A 20,529-nucleotide genomic window follows, 5' to 3' on the forward strand; every position below is an offset into this window, starting at 1 on the left:
CTTTTGCACCAGGCTTTGTGCCTGGTGCTCTTGAAACAGAGTTGTGGATCTGGCCAGGTCCTTGTCCTCCAAAAAGTCATCAACCAGTGAGGATGATTAAGAACCAAAACAAATAATTTAATGACAGTACAAGGATAGACATACAATTAAAAGCCAACTATAGCACTAGTTGGAAGAAGTGTTGGGCATGTGAAGGGCTTTGTTGGATGAATAAGAGTTCATCAAGTGAACAAGAGCTAGAGGAGGGTGAAAGTGAGTAATATATGCAATAACAGCCATGGCACCTAGCATTCATTGAGTACTTACTATGTGCCAAGTGTTATGTCATGTTATTTTGTCCCCCCAGTAATTCTTTGCAGTAGGTATATCTCCATTTTACAGATAAGTACACTGAGGCTACGTATGGAGCCAGGATTCACAAAAGGCCTGCAAGACTTCTAAGTTTAACCACTTCACTCTGCACCTACCCTGGCTAGCTCAGGACACAGAGTTAGCTACACAGAGTTAGTTAAACAAGGCAAGTTCCCATCTCTGCCCTTCCCATCCAAGGAGTTACACTTCCCAGCACCTTCACCCTTGCCAGGAAGTTCGTAATAATATTTCAGATACATCAGACTTGAAGATTATCCATCACAATCCCTCATCTTGCAAGTGGGGAAACTGAGGCCCTGAGAGGGGAAGACAGCACACAGGAGCAAGTGGGAACAGGATCCAGGGATTTCTCTCTTACCAATCCCCTCCCTCTGAGGCCTGCCCTGGAAGAAGCACCATTGCTAGGGAAGAAATCAATATGTTCACATGTAATTGAAATGATAAATCAGACATTAGAATGAGGCTGACCCGGAGGCCCAAGGGAAGTTTTCAGATGATTGGCTGGGACATCCATCATAGGAGCCCAGGGACCTTATTTCCTGGGGCCGGGCACCTACACAGCCCCTCCACCCTGCCTCACTCATGTCGACAGCTCTGTGCCTCCATTTCCCCAGGTCTGTTCAGTTGGCAGGTGGTGGTCTGTAGCTCATGGGATTCTAATAGAGAAGAGGGCAGAGGACCAGCTCATTAGCCCTGAGTAGGGACACAAGTGAGGAGCAGTCAGTCTGGAGACTCCAGAGACTCACTCATGGCAGGAGAGAGAAGCCTGAGGAAGGGAGAAGGGGATCCTCGGGAGGACCATGGCTGCAGATCCATGGGCCAGGCACCTTGGAGAGATGCCAATTAACAATGGACATACCCTCCATGTAGTGAGGGCCTACTGTGTGCAGGCACTGGAGACACAGCAGTGAGCAAAACAGGCAAGATCCCTGAGCTCACAGCTGACAGCCTAGTAGGAAGAGACAGCATATAAAGAAAGCATGCGATTAAATAGATCATGTGAGCTAGTGCTAAGTGCCAGGAAGGAAAATGAAGCAAGCTAAGAGGGTAGCAATAGGAGGGCAGCCATTTTAGAGGGGTGGTGTGGGAAGGTCTTTCCAAAGAGGTGGTATTTGAACACGTGTCTGTAAGAAAGAAGGGAGGAAATTATGAGGACATCAGGGAATGGTGAGGCCATATGCTGGGCAGAGGGAACAGCGAGTGCAAAGGCCCTGAGGCTAAACAGTGGAAGAGCAAGTAGACTAGGGTGGCTGGTGTAGAGCAAGTGAGGGGAAAGGTAAGGAATAAGTCAGAAAGGAAGATGGGGCCTCACAATGTGGGGATTTCTAGGTCGTGATCAGGACTTTTGGTTTTTATAACAAGTGAATGGAGGCCCTGGAGGATTTTTGAGCAGAGGAAGGATGTGATCTGACTTGTGTTCCCCTGCTGTATGGGAAAAGATTATGAGGGCAAGGGTTGTATTAGAGACCAGTCATCAGTCTACTGCAATAGTCCAAGCAAGGAATACGGTGGCATGGACCAGGTAGTGTGAGTGCACTGGGGAGCCACAGTCAGATGCAGGTGTATTTGAAGGCGGAGATGACTGGACTTACCAACATACTAGATATGGGGTATGAGGTAGGAAATCAAGGATGAGTTGAGTCCAAGGTTTTGGGGTCCAAGGATGAGCAGCCAGAAGGCCAGAGCTGCCAGGAACTGTGATGGGAAGACTCCAGGAGGCGCAGGTTTGGGGCAGGGAGAACAGAGCTCCACTTTGGCCAAGCTGAGTTTGAGGTGCCTGTTAGAGCTCCCCCAGGGAGATGTCAAGCAGGTAGCTGGTTATGTGAACCTGGCTCTCAGGAGAGAAGATGAGGCTGGAGATTGCGGATTTTGCAATCCTCAGAGTAGAGACCATATTTATCTTTGTTGATACTCTTAGCAAATCCACAAGGAAAGTAAGTACTCAGGCCCATTTTCAGGATGAGATAACTAAGGCCTAAATATGTTGAGTCACCTGACCGCAATCACAGAGATAGAAAGTCAAGAAGTCAGGACTGGAAATGAGGTCTGTCGGCCTCCTACCCCTGGGGCCCCACACAGACCCTCTGTGGCTATTCTAACTGAATCCTACCAAAAGGTCTGTGTAACAGGGGAGAAATGGCTCATGATTAACACCATCCCGTTTTCAAGATGGGCCACTGAGGCCTGGGGAGTCCTAAGGGAACTTGCCCACAGTGGAGGAGCAGTCAAGTGTGCAGCCTTTCTGCAGGTGTGCTGAATGAACCCAGCAAAAGTCTTTCATTGCACCAGCCACAAGACACAGAGCACACCAAAGGCTCTGAGAAGTTCTACAGTCTAGAACTTAAGTTATCTCTGGTGAACCCAGAGTTTCTTGTCGAGCCTTGATCACAGGGAGCGCCTAGATCTTTGGTAAACATGGAGCAGTGGTTGGCAGTAAATCCTCAGTGCCCTCATTCTTGACAGGGGTGCATACATACCCACCTGGCTAGATTATCATGGCGTTCCTGAACGAACACTAAGTGTGGAGCCCTCCAAAGAGCAGACAGTCAGCAAATGTTTGAAGGAAGGAACAAATGAACAAACGAATGAAAAAAAGAAGTGGACAAAGGAATGGCCAATGCAGGGGTGAGCACAGTGAATGGAGGAATAAAAGAATCACTGAATGCCAAATGGATCGATTCATTAGCTTACACATTTCATTCATTAATTCAGTAAATATCTCTTGAGCACCTACTGAGTGCAAGTGCTCACAGCGCACTCAGATACAGCGGTAAATAAAACAGAATCCCTACCTCTGTGGCGATGACATTCTAGCAGGAGGCAGAAACCAAGAAAAATGGGTAAAATATAAAGTACATCTCATGGAGAAAATGGAGCAAGGAAGGAGGGAGGGGAAAGTCTGGGGGTGCACTTTTAAATAGGGTGGAGGTAAATGAAGGAGTGAGCTGAGGTTGCAGAATACCTGCAGGTATGAATAAAAAGCAGCATGAATGGCTGCAAACAGGATTGGGAGAACTAAGGAAAGAAGTATTGAATGAATGAAGGGAGAAACACGTGTATGTGTGACTAAGGCATGAATAAATGAATGAACTAATGAAACAATTATTGAATGAGTAAATGAACTAATAAACTATTGAATGATCAGACTGATGAATGAATCAGTGACCTAATGAAGGAAAGAAGCACTGCATGCCGCCCACCTCTCCACATGGCCTTGCTCTCCGTCTGTGCCTGCCCCCACCCTGTCTGAACAGTCCCCACCCCACCCCCGTCTTTCCCCAACCCTCCAGAGCCTGTGAAGCCCCTACCTCAGAGCCTGTCTTGACACCCCTCTCCTCTCTGGCTGTCCTCCCCTCCCCTTTCCGAGCGCAGGCACCATGCGACCGGTGCGACGCAACTTCTACGACCCGTCGTCGGCACCGGGCAAGGGCATCGTGTGGGAATGGGAGAACGACGGCGGTGCATGGACGGCCTACGACATGGACATCTGCATCACCATCCAGAACGCCTACGAGAAGCAGCACCCGTGGCTCGATCTCTCGTCGCTCGGCTTCTGCTACCTCATCTATTTCAACAGTATGTCGCAGATGAACCGCCAGACGCGCCGGCGTCGCCGCCTGCGCCGCCGCTTGGACCTGGCCTACCCGCTCACCGTCGGCTCCATTCCCAAGTCTCAGTCGTGGCCTGTGGGCGCCAGCTCTGGCCAGCCCTGCTCGTGCCAGCAGTGCCTGCTGGTCAACAGCACGCGTGCCGCCTCCAATGCCATCTTGGCCTCGCAGCGCCGCAAGGCGCCCCCTGCGCCGCCGCCGCCGCCGCCTCCACCTGGAGGGCCGCCGGGCGCGCTCGCCGTGCGCCCCAGCGCCACCTTCGCTGGCGCCGCTCTCTGGGCCGCGCCGGCTGCCGGCCCTACGGAGCCCGCACCGACCCCCGCGGCGCCCCCGCGGAGCCCGAGCGCCCCCAGCGGCGCGCCCACCCCGGGGCAGAACAACCTCAACCGGCCGGGACCCCAGCGCGCCACCAGCGTGAGCGGGCGCGCCTCCATCCCTCCGGGGTAAGATGGGACGGGGGTGGGGGGAGGAAGACTCTGTGTCTGTCGCCCGCAGGCAAGGACCAAACCCAGCGGCAGCTGCTCCCTAAGGCCAGAGCACAGAATTAGATCATAGCGATGATGACGAGTAATATAGAGCATCTATTAAGTATTCACTCTGTGCCAAGCATTAACTAAGCATCTTAACATGTTCCCACGCATTTATCTTGATGCTCAAGGACCCCATGAGGTCGGTGCCATTATGTCCAATTTACAGATAAGGACACTGCCAAGGGAGAGAGTAAGTCATTTTCCCAAGATCACACAATTCACAAGTGATGGGTCCATAATAACAACATCCACAACTGTGCCTATCCCATGTTTATTTGCTAAACTCTTATCTGCATCACCTCACTTATTCTCCCAATCAATTCTCTCATGCCCATATTACAGATGGGGAGGCTGAGGCTGGGAGAAGTATGGTACCTTCTCAGGGTCATCCCTGGGAAGAGGAGTAATTAGAGCTGAGACCTGTAGGACTGCAGAGTCTGTGTTGTGTTGTTTTAGGATTTTTAGATGACTTCAGAGTCAATCTGTCCTTGTCCCAGTCTATGCCTATCCCACATGTGGCTTAAGCAAGCATTAGCTGTTTGTCCAAAGTATTTCCCCTATAGGCCCCACCTGAACTATCACCATTACGTGGGTTAATACTCTGGTTTTTAAACTGGGCTCCAGGGACTCCTGGGGCAACCTGGAATAGTGAGGGCTGGAGAGATTGGAAATCAGGCAGGCAGGAGATTGGAAATCAGCCAGTCTCGCAGTTCTTGTTTTAGCCAAAGCAGCCCTCTTTGGAAAAATTTCTATGAACTGGCTTTACCAGCAGGAATTCATTGAAGAAGGGAACCCAGGTCCTACCAAGTTTGGAAATTCCTGGTTAAGGTGTCCTAAGCCTCAGGACACAGTGAGCAGCTATCAGCTGCCCACCCTGGAGCCCAGATTTAGTCAGTGTGAACAGAGGACCAGACCCTGAGGGAATTGAGTGGCCATGAGGGGGAAGAGCAAAGACCTCAAATTTGGGACAGATCAAAAGAGAAAAGACCAGGAGGTTGGGGGCTGTGGTCCCCAAAAGGAGGAAGAGGAGCATGGTGACAAAAGCCAACTCTGTATGAATCACCATGGCATGGCCTGGGGGATTGTTTAACAGGTCAGATATGGATATAACCTTTGGGTCACCCTATCCCCTTTTTATTAAGGAGCAACCAAGGCTTAGGAAAGGGAAGGATTGAGAGCCTAAACTAGACAGCTTTGTTCCCCTTTCCTTCCTTTGAGAGTTTGACTTCCTGAGTGCAAACCCCTCTTGGCCACTTCTGAGTTGTGAGATCTCTGGTGAGTGACTCCCCTTCACTGAGCCTCAGTTTCATCATCTGTCAATGGGTGCAGAATTCACCACTGTGTGGAAACTGTGTGTACCTGCAGCAGTGAAGCTTTGGCAGTTAGGACTACTTTTGATCCAGGAGGAAGGTTGGAATGGGGGCTGGGGGAACTGTAATTTTCCAGAGAAGGGCTGCAGCCACCACCACCTGCCTGCCTCCTCCCCTCTCTTCCCCTCCAGGTCATTCCTCTGTAGGAGAGGGTCATGGGGACAGAGGTGGCCCCCTGTGTGAGCCCAGATGAGGGCAGGCCCACTGTCAATGGAGAGGAGACCTGAGGGGGTCAGGGAAGGTTTCTCAGGGGAGTGTTGCCCAGAGCTGCAAGAGAGACTCACCATCTGATGATCCCTGGGGGGGGGGGGGCTATAGCACCAGTTATGACTCCTTGTAGATAGCAGCCTGGATGTCCCAAAATGACAAAAAGAGTGGGACAACAAGCCTATGTGGGTGTGGGAGGAGTCAAAACCAGGAAAGTTCCAGATACCTCTGTAGCACAAATTTGAGAACTTCTCTCTGGAGTAGTGTTGTGATCCACAAGTGGGTTAAGAAATCAGAAAGTTGTAACCAGAACAGAAAGAATAGGATAAAATAGAGTAGAATAGAATAGAAAATATTGGCAGGTATCATCCATAGTAAGGACAAGAACTGTTCCATGAACCTTGTGCATCATCTCTGCATGTTTACCAGGTTGCCAGGTGAAATGAATTTCATAGTCAATGATGAAATCTTTGAAGGCCATTGGCTCTAGAACAGTCTGAGAATTACTCAGCTTTTATTGCCTGGTGTTACTTCTCCAAATAGGCACTGTGGCTATGTAATTGAACAAGCTGAACAAGACAAACGAGGCCCATGTCCTGATGAGGCATTCAGATGGACAAGCATGTGGGAAGTATAGGAGTAAATGGACATGACCTCTGGAGCAAGAGGGAAGAGCTGTGGAAGCAGTGGATGGGGTAGGTAGTCAGGGAAGACCTCTGGGAGGAGGTAGCCAGTGTGGAGAAAGGCTGTGCAACTTTTTTTTTTATAGTAACATGTACTTTTTCTTATTATTATTAAATCATAGCTGTGTACATTAACGCAATCATGGGGCACCATACACTGGTTTTATAGACCATTTGACATATTTTCATCACACTGGTTAACCTAGCCTTCCCAGCATCTTCTTAGTTATTGTGTTAAGACATTTATATTCTACATTTACTAAGTTTCACATGCAGCATGTGCAACTATAAGGGAGGTGTGAGGTGCCAGTGAGAGGGGGGAGGGCATCCCACACAGGGCACTCCACATGCAAAGCAGTGGAGATAGGTTCTGGAGACGACAAACAGATAGAGGCTGCATTATAGAACAATGGGGCTGAGATTTTCTTTCCAAATGCTAGACTGTGTGGTGCTGCCAGCAATGGGGCAGCATGCTATACAGTGTGCTTGAGCTCAGGAGGGCTCTCAGGAGGAGAAAGGTTTCTTCTTGGAGTTGCCCCCCAATACTTAAACATCTCATCCCCAACAGTTGTCGTCATTTCTTCTGCCCCTCCCCTTGGGGATAGTTTCTGAGCCTCCCTGAGCTCAGACATTAGCCTAGAAAGTGGGAGATGGGGGAAAAAGAACTAGCAAGGGCTCCCTCACCTTCCTGACACACGAAGACCCTGCTCAGTCTCACCCAGCCCCTCTGGCAGACCCTCCCCAACTACACAAGCTGTGTCAAGGCTGCCACCCCTCCATCTCCAAGGAAGTCCAGAGCTAAAGACCCCCCAGCTTAGTGTTGGTTGAGGGGTAGGACCCATGCAAGCCTGATGCCAGGGGAGGGGAGGACAGGAAGGAGGAGGGGGTAGCAGACACTGGCTCCTCCAGGCTGAAGCTTCTCATTGCCAAGGCAACTGAGACCTAGGTGCAGCCTGGGAGGGGCAAGGCAGCCATGCCTCCGCACCCTGCCCTGGCCCCCAGGCCACTTCATGGCCCTGCTCCTCCCAATCTCTCTGTCTGTGTTTTTAAGTCTGTATCAGTTTGCTGGGGCTGCTGTGACAAAGTGGCCCAGACTGGGTGATTGAACAACAGAAACGTATTCTCTCACGGTTCTGGAGGCTCAGGTCTGAGATCAGGGTGTCAGCAGTGCTGGTTCCTTCCGAGGCCTCCCTCTGCAGCTTGTCATCTTCTCCTTGGGTCTTCACCTTGTCTTCCCTCTGCACCTGTCCGTATCCTAATCTCCTCTGCTTATGAGGACACCAGCCCTACTGGATTAGGGCCACTCTGATGGCCTCATTTTAACTTAATTAGTGCTTTGAAGACCTTATCTCTAAACACAGTCACAGCCTGAGGTCCTGAGGGTTAGAGGGGGACTCAATTCAGCCCTTAACAGTGTCTCTGATCTCTCCCTTTGTATCTCTCTGTGTCTCCCTGTCTCTCTGTCTCTGTCTCTTGCTCCTCCTCTCCCACCGTCCTGTCCTCTCAGCCTCTCCTCTTCCCCTCCTTCTCTCCTCCCTCCCTCTTCTCCTGCTGGACTCAAACAAACCCAGAGTCTTTTCCAGGTTGGGCGACTTTGGGCACACTTGGGGCTTCACCTCTCTAGCCGCAGTTTCTCCATCTGCCCAAAAGAGCTAAACCTATCACCTGTCACACGTGCAGGCTTAGCGGGCCTAATGGAGATGCAGAACCCCCTCAAAATCCTCTCTCGGCATCAGTGTGCAAGGGGGAAGTGAGCTCATTAGGGACCTCTGACCTCATTTTCTCACCTGCATCCTCACCTCAGCCTTGGTTGAGACGGGAAGGAAGCCCAGAGAGAGGGATTGATTTGCCTGGGGTCACATGGGGACACAGTATCCACCTGGCTGGGTTCTTTTTTTTTTTTTTTCCACTTGCCCCTGTGACAGGGGCAAAAAGCCAGCTGGCAGCCTCGGGGGGAGGGGGGCAGCCCTGTCTCCTGAGGGGGTCAATGTCCAGTGCAGAGGAACCACACTCAGAGTTTCCACACACGTGGTGGGCGGGGGGAGAGGGACAGCTGTGGGCCTGTTTCCAGTTTTTGAGCACTCACTGTGTCTCAGGCTCCATTTCACGGCTTTTCCGGGCATCATCTCTCTTAATTTTCACAGCAACTCGAAACTTGGTAAACGGTCTGTGAAGCTAGTAAATGATGTTCCATGAATATATCAATGTACACAGCTATGATTTAATAAAAAAAATAAAAAATTTAAAAAAATTTAAAAAAAAAATTTTTTTTCACAGCAACTCAAGGTGGCAGGTCCTTTTATCCCCCTGAAGATACTGAGGCTCTAAAGGCTAAGATGCTTGCTCAAGATCACGAAATTAGGATTTCAATTCAGAATCCCAGGTTGGCCGGGGTTTGAGGGGTGCCCCACCCCCAGCCCGCCCAGGCTGTTTTGGATCATGGTCCAAAAACCTCACTCTGATTCCTGTGTGACTCCAGCTGAGCTCTCTCTGGTCTTCAGTTTTCGTACCTGTGAAATGGAACTGGCAACAGGGCCATGTTAAATCCATCCCCGTCCCCCCGCCCCCGTCTCTATCAGAGTTGCACAGCACTGCCAACCTGATTGTTGCTAAAAATGTGTCATTTAAGTTTTCATGCCTTGAGTTGAGCCTAAACATTTTTCCTGCTTACTAACCATGAGTGTTGTCTTCTTTGGCCAAATTACTTGTTTATTTCCCTGGCTTATCCTTCTCTGTGCTGTTTATTCCTTCCTTATTGATTTGCAAGTGCACTCCCTGCATTAAGGGTGTTAACCCTTTGACCGTCATCATTTCCTTCGTTTGGAGTTTCTTTTTACTTTCTTCATGGCATATGTTTGTCTGGGTTTTAATTAATTAATCCATATTTATTAAGAACTGCTGTGTGCCAGGCCCTGTTGGGCGCTCTGGGGACACAGCAGTGAACTAAAACAGATGATCTCTGCTCTCTTGGAGCTCACATTCCTGGTAGGAGATAAACAATAAGCAAAATAAGACAATTCTAGAATATGGTGGAAAATAGTAACTGCTACAGAGGAAAAATAAAGAAGGGAAGGGTGTAGGAAGTGATATGAAGGATGTCATTTTAAATAAAGAGGTTAAGAAAGGTCTCACTGGGGAAATGACATTTGAGCAGAGAATGAGGGAGGTTAAGAAACAAACCACCCAGAGAACAAAGAAGGGAAGAGCATTCCAGACATCAGGGGCGGCTTGTGCAAAGGTCCTGAGGCAGGGGCAGTCCTGGTGTGTCTGAGAAGGCTATGTACATGGGTGGTGGGAGAGGAAATCAGAGAGGAAAGGGAGTCTGTCACATAGGGCCTGGCAGATTGTGGTAAGGACCTTGGCTTTGACTCTGCATGAGATCCAGGCCTTCAGAGCCTTAAGCTAAAGGGAGACTGGTGTGACTTTAACAAGCTAACTCTGAATGTTGAGAATAGATCACAGTCAGGGCTGAAGCAGGAGACAGAGGGGAGATGGACTTTGTTGTGGTGGGTGTGCTTTGGTGTTTTCCTTCCTTTTTCTTTTTTTTTTTTTTTCATTTCTTGCAGTGATTTCATGTTTTTATTTAAAAGAACCCCCACTTTATTTAAATGTACTGCACAGTACATTTAAATGGTTTGAAAATGTTAAAGAACTGCAAGGTACTCTGTGAAAAGTCATGGACCCCCAGGCCTCTGGCCTGCCACCCTCCCCCCTTTTCCTGCCCTGCTGGTGTGTGGTGGAGGTGGAGGCTGAAACTCTGCCTGCCACAAGGTCAAACCAAACACTCCCCCCACCCCAGCCCCCACCTGAAGCACTTCCTGCCCTGCTCCCTGGGAGGCCAAATCACACACTCCTATGTGCACGTGTCTGCCCCAGGCCGTGGGAACAGCCAGCCCTGCCTTCCCCTCCCCTACCTAGGCCCCCAACAGACAGAGCAACAGGCTGGCTGGGGGACCATGAAGGTGGAAGGGAGTGACCTCAAGCCTCCAGGCCTCTAGATAAATCTGAACCCCAAATGCCAAGCACATCACAATGTCCCTCTAGGGGATGTTTTTACTCTTTAATCCCTAGAAGGTGAATGGGGGCAGGGGTAAGGGGGGGTCTCATCTTACAGAGGGGAAACTGAGGCCCATAAAAGCTCAGACAGCGTGCCTGGGTGATCCCAGGGACACCCAGTCTTCCTGGGCTTGCTTTATCTTTTAAGACCCTGCAGAGGGGTTAGGGTAGGAACTTGGCCCCAGCATGGGTTCTCCAGGACCAGAGGGGACAGAGATTCAGCTACAAGGTAGAAGGAAGGCCATAGGATCAGACCTAGGCCCTGGCAGGGACCTCAGAGTATGAGGGTCCCCAAAGCATTCATCAACTTCCTTCTGTCCGTGACATGACAGTTTCACTTCTGCCCTTTCCTCACCCACTTGGACTCAAATGACTTAGCCGTGAGCCTCCCAGGGCTCCCCAAGGAGCTGCTGGTGAGGGCCTGGTATCCTGAGGGTGTCTGAAGCTCTGGAAACCATCATCAGAGAATGTGACAATTCTGGGCCCTGCTGAAGGCCAGAGGAAAGGAACGTGGACCAGACTTAGGTGGAAGGATGGAAAGTCAGCTGCCCTAGAGGGATATCAGAGTGGCCTCCTTCTTTTCTGGGGCCCTGAACCCCTCTCTGTAATAGCCAGAGAGAGATGACTAGAGCAGGCAAATGGACCTCCTCATAAAACTCTGATCCAGCATGCCCAGGACAGAGGCAGCTCCTGGGTCCAGTTCAAAGGCTTCAGCTCACGCCTAAAGCACAGAGACCAGCCTGCAAGGTAAGCTCTGGCCTCTGACTCAGAAAACCCAGGCCCCAGCTGCACCACTAACCAGCTGGGTGACCTTACTGAAGTCATTTCCCCTCTGGGCTTCAGTCCCATCATCTGCAAAGTAAATGACAAATAGATTTCATCTCTCAAATAGTTGTCATCTCTGCACCAATGGCAGTGACTTCTTGGAGCACTATATTGAGGAGGATTCTGAATTTGCATCTTGGCTTAGTGGTAAGGGGTGCTGTGATTGATTGGTGATGCCTGCCCTGGATGTGAGATCAGCAGTGTGGATATGCATGTCATCTATTTGACATCCCTGCTCTATCCTTGTCTAGGATAGGGGATTGACATTTGAAATTAGAACCACTGTTTCTAAGGACAGTAGGCCTCCCTCTGAAGAGACCACAGAGCTAGTAGACCCGTTTCTTATTTGGTTTAACTCCTCCATTCACTATTTACTGAGAATTCATTTCACACCAATCTTAGAGTTATGGGGCTGGGTCAGACACATTTCCAGAAGCTCACAGGGAAGGAATTACACAACTAGAAAGCAAGGCATAAAATGCTCGTGTTCACATAAAAAGACAAACATAGTCCCTTGGTGATAAAGGAAGGACTGGATGTGAATTCTCTTGCGGTAGATCAGAAAAGGCCTCATGGAGACGGTGCTCTTTGAGCCTCCCATCAAAGGGCAGATGTCACTCAGGGATAAGCAGTATGGGCAGGCAGGGGAAGGCACCCAGACCAAAGAGGGCATGGAACAGTGTCCGGAACAGCAAGCAGGAAAATCTGCCTGCATCATTTCATCCTGCCTGGGCACATTGCCTTGCAGCCAGTGCAGGTGTGATGCCTTTGCTCTTGTTCGGTGAGAAAGAGGGCCAAACAACCCCATCCCTCTTTCCCAGACTAATCCCGGGGAGATTTTTTTTCTAGCAGGGCTTCCTGCCTCTGCCTCTAAGCTATGGTGGCATAGCTTGATTTTCATGTAGCGTTGCCATCACATTCTGAGCACTCATCCTGGTTCCAGCACTAACCAGCAAGTCACTACTCTGTGGAAGACATAGGAAAGGAACTACACAACTAGAAAGCAAGGCAGTGCAAAGACATGTTCCTCTAGGTACTAGGAGCTGCAGAGGAAGTTTCCCTCGGACACCTGCTTCAAGGCTCACTTCAAATGTGTGCAGAGAACGCATGGGGAGAATGTGCCCCCAGCACGTGCCCATGAGTCAGCCACTCAGAACATGCCCACAAAATCCATTCCTTCCTTCTTTCATGCAACAAGTGTTTATTGAACATCTGTTGTGTGCTGGATACTAATGGTGGAGTCAAGTGGTCAGGAAGGTCTCTCTAGTGAGGTGACATTTCAGCAGGATGTGAGTGAGACAGCCATTCAGGATCTGGGGATAAGGCCTTCCAGGTGGGGACACAGCAGGTACAAAGACTGTTAAAGGATCATGCTCATTAGGGCAGCACCTGTGGCTCAAAGGAGTAGGGCGCTGGCCCCATATGCCAGAGGTGGCGGGTTCAATCCCAGTCCTGGCCAAAAACTGCAAAAAAAAAAGGACCATGCTCATGTGTTAGAGAAGCAGCTAGTATATCTGTCTGGAGTGGGGGATGAAGGAATGCGAGGTAAGGTCTCAGAGGCAGGGATGGGCCAGAACACGCAGGGCCTGGTATGCCTAAAGACTTTGTATATAACATCCCGTCATGATTGGTGCTATGAAAATATTAAGGTAAGGACAATGCAGGGGCCTGAAGGAGGGAGCATGAGGATATCAGGGGTCAGCATGTGCAAAAGCCCTGGAGTGGGAATGTGCCTGGCATGCTGAGGAGCCATGGAAAGACCATGGCAAGAGATGAATACATAGAAAGTGAGGCTCAGAAGGCAGGACCAGGTCAGGAGGTCAGATGAGCAAGAGGGGAGCCACAGGGGCATGGAGAGCAGAGGACAGACTTGATCTGATACAAGGCTGGAAAGGGCAGCAGAAACCAGCATGGCATCAGGGCCCAGGCCCACCTCCTGGTCAGAATAGATTTTAGGGGGACTTGAGGGGTTCCTCAGGTTCTCTGCCAGGCTGGGCCTCAAGAAGGTAGAGCAGAGGATGGCCAGTCCTCCCCTCTTCCGGGAGGCCTGCGGGCAGCAGTCACTTGTCCAAGCAGAAGGATGTTCTCACTGACTCGGAGGAAACAGCATGTCCCACATCAAAAGGGGGCTGGGCGGCTCCCACGCTTGGGCGTCATGGGAACTCTGCTACCCGGTGTTCTCGCAGGAGGCCCACAAATTGAGAGAGGCTGGAGGCTACCACAAGGTAAATAAAACAAAGCCTCATCACGACACCACACTCAGAACCTTCTTCCCAAGAGCAAGACTGACTTTGGTAACTCGGGGCTCTGTGGTTTTTAAGGAGTTCCAGAAATTTAGGGCAGCTTAGATCTAAATCAGTTGGATACCCCATGTCTGACTCTCAGACCAAAGGTTCAGCAAGGCCAGGGTCATCAGCTGGACCTTGGGCAATGTATAGATGTGCAGTAACAAACTGCTTTTACTGATTGATAGATACTGCCTGGAGAGCTACTTGGCTTGAGAGAGGGCTGGGATGGATTAGTGATGTTGGCCACAGGTTAGGCAACAAGACGGTGGTGTGCATGTTAAATATTTTTCTTTCCACCCATTTTATAGGTAGCCTTAGAGAGAAGGAGGGATGTTTTCTTCTCATGAGATGGAAAGAAAGGAAGAGGGGTTGGGGAGACCTATACTTAACTTGTGTGCCTGCATTGGAGGTGTTTGAAGGACCAGGCAGGGAAGAAAAGAAGCCTGAGGCAGGAAATGCCTTTATGCTTTCCTGTCAAAGATGGGAGGGATGAAGTTAGAGCGGTGATACTCACTTCCCTCCTAGAAGGTTTTGGAGAAGTGTGGCAGGCCCTTAGAAAACTCAGATAAATATTCAGTGCCTGTATCTCTTGGGTCCCAGCAGATTGCCAAAGCAGCCTCCACTGTCACACTGCACCAGACCATGAGCTTTGCATGTTTTTTTTTTTTTTCTTGAGACAGAGTCTCAAGCTGTCACCCTGGGTAGAGTGCCATGACGTCACAGCTCACAGAAACCACAAACTCTTGGGCTTAAGAGATCCTCTTGCCTCAGCCTCCCAAGTAGCTGGGATAACAGGCACCCGCCACAACACCAGGCTATTTTTTGGTTATAGTTGTCATTGTTGTTTGGCAGGCACAAGCTGGATTCAAACCCACCAGCTCTGGTGTATGTGGCTGGCACCCTAGCCGCTTGCGCTACAGGCACTGAGCCACGTTTGCATGTTTTAACTCATTTAACCCTCATGAGACTCTATTTCCATTACACATGGGTAAACTGAGGCACAGCACTTTCATCCCAACCTCAGCTTTTGGGGTGTTGGGGGACCCAGGGTACCTGTGGGACCTAGGGTACCTGTCCCCCCATTTTGCCTCCCTCAGGAGCTCAGTTCAGTGACCCCAAGTGACCCCAGCACCTCCTAAAAGGGTTTGCCTGCTGTGTCTGCTCCAGACCCCTCCACAGCCCTCTGAGGGGTGTGGGATGAGTGCCCTGCTCACCCAGTGCCAGCCTGTGTAACCGAGCAGCCAAAGAATGAGGGGCATGTGCTGTGCATGTATGTGTGTGTGCATGCTATCATGCAGCTGTGTGTGTGCATACAGAGCGTCTGTGCGTCAGGGAGTGTGGGTCAGAGCCTGTGCGCATGTAACCTTGTGCCCAGTGTGAGTCAGTGCTCTTGTGTTCCCATGTGTGATGAATTGGTGTGTCTGAGTGATTCCCCCTGTGCAATGTGGATTAGCGTGTCTGTGTGTCCCTGCAGGCAATGTGAGTCAGCATGTCCTCCTGGGTTCCCATGTGTGAGGTGAGTCAGTGTGTACAAGTGGTCCCCACGTGCTATGTGGATGAGGACGTCCGTGCTTTCCCGTGTATGGATGGCAGGTCCCTTTGCACACTGAAGAGCGCTAAGCACTAATGAGAGCTGAGCGCACACTCCCCAGTCTTCGCTGTCTGCCTTCCCAGCTCCGTGCGGCTGGGTAGACCCAGTGTGTGCGAGCATGCTTCTCTTGTCCAACTAAGTGTCCTCACAGTGTACCTGTGTGGATCTGTGTGTTCCCCAAATGAGTGTGGGTCTCTGTGTTGGTAGGCATGGGGAAGTGTTCCCTGCAGTATATGTTTTTGTGTGTGTGTGTATCTGAATCTGTATATGTTCAGGGAAAGCATCTTCCCTAGAGTGTGTCTGTGTGTATCTGTGCATATGTGTGCAGGGTATACATCCCCTGGCGTGTGTGGTGTGCTTCCTAAGTACATGTGTGTCTGGGGCTGTATATGTATGAAGGGGGGTGTCCTGGCATGTGTGTGCCCATGTGTGTTCCCTGGGGCTTGTGTATCGTGGGATTCTGCGTATGTACATGTGGATAGTGTGTTCTGGAGATGTATATGTTCGTATGTTCTTCTCCATGTACCTGTGTGTGTCTGTATCTGTGTATTTGTGTATGTGGCTTGTTCCCCATGGTGGCACTGCCCCAACCTGCCTTGGGACCATGTCCTTGAAGATGGTCCCCAGACAGTTCCCCTGAGCCAACTGTGCATGAGGGGCCAGGTGACCAGGCTGCACTGGATATGTCCAGACATGAGTAGCTCCTTCTTCAGCTGTCTCTGCTCCCAACCCTTCCTGCACCCCCTGGACACATTGCCTGAGCCCTTCTGGCTCCCCCCTGGATCTCAGAACATTCCTTCTGTTCCACAAAACTTACCCAGGCAGAATTCCACGCCCATCAACAGCAAGACACCAGATCCTGGGTGTAAACAAATGCTCCAGTCATGAGGACTCAGGCAGGAACACATCACTGCAACACTTTCATGGTTTCCTGTCTAACATGGAAAGAAGTTACACCAGGACTTAGTGGCTAACGTGCAGAGAGGTGAAATTATCCAGCTGGGATTACAAGGCTGATAGTGATGATGGTGATGCCTAATGCTTTTAGCATTTTTGTTAGGCACTTGGCCCTTAATATGTAGAATTCTATGGAACCCTCCAGAAGACAAAAGGAAGGTACTGCATCATGGGCATTTTACAGCCTCTTGCAAGAGGTGAGATGATGTGCTGCATGTTGCTCAGCTGATTAGTGGTTGAACTGTGATAATGAAAGCAGCCCTGGCAGACTCCAAAAGCCAGAGCTCTTTGAGGGGCTGGAGGAAGAGGGGAAGCAGGATACCAGGATACCTTTTCTCAGGGACTCCTCATTCGAAGGGAAGACAATGCTTTAGTCATGGGTACTGACATTACTAACTATTCCAGAAGGAAAAAAAATCGTCATTGTCAAATGTCTTTGGAAAACCTGGATTTGTTATTGGCTAACGTTTTGCAGGACTTATCAGAGCCTTGGATATGCTTAGATATGTCGTGAATCTCTGAGACAGTGAAGTATTTCCTAACTTCCTAACTTCTTTTTTCCCCAAAAATGTTTTATGGGGATTAGTGCTCTGTATAACAAATTTGAGAGATGCTAGAATAGCTAAATCACTAATAATTGGATTTCAGGCACAGAGGTTAATGAAAGGGAGCTGTTACAGCCAAAATGCTCTCACTAAGGAGGAGGCCGATTGTGGGGTAAGCGAGAGTCAGCACTAAGACTAAAGGTGCCCACACTAGACCCAGGCAGAGCTACACCTAGCTACACCTCATCTTCTAAAAGGATGTCAGAATAGGAAAGGAATTTCCTGGTTATCTTTTTTTTTTTTTTTAATTGTTGGGGATTCACTGAGGGTACCAGAAACCAGGTTACCCTGATTGCATTTGTTAGGAAAGTCCCTCTTACAATTGTATCTTGCCCCCAAAAGGTGTGTCACATGCTGCCTGGTTATCATTTTAGATGACAGAGGCGGGCACAAAGAGGTTAGGGTGTGACCAGGAACCAGAGACAGAGGGCAAACCAGAGTCATCTGCTGTGGTGTCAGGGGCTGGAGTCCAGTAGCAGCCTATTCTCTTTACCCCGCAGGGTCCCCGCGCTCCCGGTGAAGAACCTGAATGGTACTGGGCCGGTCCACCCGGCCCTGGCAGGTGAGGTCCAGCTCAGGATGGGAAAGAAGGGCGGGGCCCACCAACAGGCAGCCTCACCTGTAGCTGGTGACCCTGCCCCTTTGATAAGGTTGGTGGGCGGGGCACGGAGGGAACGCCCCTACCATTGGGCCCAGGCCACGGGGTGGGCGGGGCCTACAGCTGGCGCTCTGCTTGGCTTCAACCTGGGTGTGCACCCTACCCAGCCACCGATCTGGGACGCCAGGATGATCAGGTGGTCATAGTTTGGAGATGGCATCCGGCCCTTACATTCCCTTTAACAGATTGGGGGGAAGGGCAGGAGGTGAGGCCTGATGGCACCCCTCCCCTAACTGCCCCCTGCACTCCCCAGGCATGACAGGGATCCTACTGTGCGCGGCTGGGCTGCCCGTGTGCCTGACGCGGGCCCCCAAACCCATCCTGCACCCGCCGCCCGTGAGCAAGAGCGACGTCAAGCCCGTGCCCGGCGTGCCCGGTGTGTGCCGCAAGACTAAGAAGAAGCACCTCAAAAAGAGTACGCCTTCCATGCCCCACCCTGACCCTGGACTGAACGCCACTGAGCTTTGACCACATTGCTCTGACCTCTAGACTCCAGTTTGTTTTTACGACTTGGGACCTCACCGCCATCTCCTGATCTCATCTCCCCTTCCCCTACCCTATCCTTTATTGAACTATGACATTTAACCTCCAGCAACCTCTGACACCTGACTCCAGCCAACCCCAACAACCCTGACCCCAGTGGCCCGACCCCTGACCCTGTCCTAAGCCAAGCCCTCAGGAGTAGGCTGTGGGTGCCTTCAAACCCATCCCACTGTGTCCCTGCAGGTAAGAACCCAGAGGATGTGGTTAGAAGATACATGCAGAAGGTGAAAAACCCACCTGATGAGGTGAGCTCGAGGGGAGAGTGTGGGCCTGAGCAGAGGGCAGGAGCTTCTCCTCCAGAGTGGGAGCCCTCACCCCTCCTCCTGGGTTCAGCACGATCCAGATCTCTTATTTCTTCCAGTTTGTTATTTGCCATTCCACTTTCTTTACAAGGTCTTTTGACGAATAGAAATGCTTAAGTGTATAGAATCATATTTATCAATTTTTTTTGAGATAGCATCTCACTCACCCTGGGTAGAGTACTAATGGTGTCCTAGTTCACAGCAACCTCAAACTCTTGAGCTCAAGCACTCCTCTTGCCTCAGCCTCCCAAGTAGCTGGGCCTACAGGCGCCCACCACAACACCTGGCTTGTTTTTCTATATTTAGTAGAGATGGGGTCTGTCTTTTGCTCAGGCTGATCTCAAACTCCTGAGCTCAGGCAATCCACCCACCTCAGACTCGCAGCGTACTAGGATTACAGCTGTGAGCCACCTTGCCTGGCCTATCAGTCTTTTGATGATTGAGTTACTACGTCATATTTTCACCATCTTTTCCACTCATTGATTTTTAGTTGCCTTTTGATGGTTAAGCCTTTAGTCCATCTGGAGGAGGTGTGGGAGTGAAGGAGGCATCTCTTCCTCTGTGATAGTCCAAATCCAATATATGGGAGGGGGTGTCCTCTCTCCCTTTGCCAAATGGGGGCCAGAGAGGAGGGTGGTCTGCAGCCCATGGTGGCCAAGGGGCAGTGCTGACCCAGGAAGTACCCTGCCTCCCTCAATCCTCGGTCTCCCCTCCGGACCCACCCCCACAGGACTGCACCATTTGCATGGAGCGGCTGGTCACAGCATCCGGCTATGAGGGCGTGCTTCGGCACAAAGGTGTGAGGCCTGAACTTGTCGGCCGCCTGGGCCGCTGTGGCCACATGTACCACCTGCTGTGCCTCGTGGCCATGTACTCCAATGGCAACAAGGTGAGTTGGCCAGGACTACGGGTGGGGAGTGGGCAGGAGGCCAGGTGGGGTCAGGTTGCCTGGGAACTCATAGGCAGCCCCCCTTGCCCCAGGATGGCAGCCTGCAGTGCCCCACCTGCAAGGCCATCTATGGGGAGAAGACAGGGACGCAGCCACCTGGGAAGATGGAGTTTCACCTCATCCCCCACTCTCTGCCCGGCTTCGCCGACACCCAGACCATCCGCATTGTCTATGATATCCCCACAGGCATCCAGGTGAGCCTCCCTGCCGCCCCCTCATCCCTGACCCAAACTCTTCCTCTCTGACTCCTCCAGAATCCCCCCAACTGTTCATGGTTTAAGCTCCCATTGTCCCCCCCTCAACAGGGCCCTGAGCACCCCAACCCAGGGAAGAAGTTCACTGCAAGAGGTTTCCCGCGTCACTGCTATCTGCCCAACAATGAGAAGGGCAGGAAGGTGGGTGCCTGGCCCTGACAGCTTTGGGGATGGACCCAGCCAGAGGCCCCAGCCACTGTCAGCCTGGGCCCCTGGTTCCATTATCCCCATTCCCACACCAGCACCCAAACAGCCATGATGATAACCACCTGCTTCATATACCTCATCGCATCTACCATCCTGCTCAGGTCAAGATCCTGACCCCATTTTACAGATAAAGAAACAAAGCTTCAGAGAGGGCAAGTTACTTGCCCATAGTCACACAGGGACTAACTATGGGTTATCTGATTTTACTTTTTGCTTTTCAAGAAAAGCCAGAAATTCAGATTTTCATGTAAAATCTTCAGGCTTTTGAATCTTGACAACTCATTTGCAAGAGGTTGCTTAATACAATGTGGGGTCCAAACCAAATACAGCGCCAGTTTGAGACACTTTTAACATGGAAAGAACTTTTACTGGTGGAGCTGGGGATAAGGAGAGCCAGTCTGGGAAAAATGAATGGGAAGAAAATAGCCAAGCAGTGCACAGTAACTGTTAAATAGAGTCATAGTGTGACAGGAGAGGGTGGGAAGCCACTGCTGCCTGGCTCCGGGCACAGGAGTGGCGATGGG

The 20,529-nt window shown here is 50.8% G+C and overlaps 1 protein-coding gene across 1 annotated transcript in view; it reads left to right on the forward strand.

Annotated features, from left to right (window-relative positions):
* Window positions 1–20,529, forward strand: part of DTX1 (deltex E3 ubiquitin ligase 1) — a 36,997-nt gene that overhangs the window by 15,074 nt on the left and 1,394 nt on the right. Inside the window, exons 3-9 of the mRNA XM_053589044.1 lie at window positions 3,745–4,423; window positions 17,593–17,654; window positions 18,004–18,165; window positions 18,477–18,538; window positions 19,326–19,484; window positions 19,577–19,738; window positions 19,850–19,939. Of these exons, the coding sequence (XP_053445019.1) occupies window positions 3,745–4,423; window positions 17,593–17,654; window positions 18,004–18,165; window positions 18,477–18,538; window positions 19,326–19,484; window positions 19,577–19,738; window positions 19,850–19,939 (1,376 nt within the window). The remainder of the gene's footprint in view (window positions 1–3,744; window positions 4,424–17,592; window positions 17,655–18,003; window positions 18,166–18,476; window positions 18,539–19,325; window positions 19,485–19,576; window positions 19,739–19,849; window positions 19,940–20,529) is intronic.

This window comes from Nycticebus coucang, chromosome 4 (genome assembly GCF_027406575.1).
Source record: "Nycticebus coucang isolate mNycCou1 chromosome 4, mNycCou1.pri, whole genome shotgun sequence".
NCBI classification, from domain to species: Eukaryota; Metazoa; Chordata; class Mammalia; order Primates; family Lorisidae; genus Nycticebus; species Nycticebus coucang.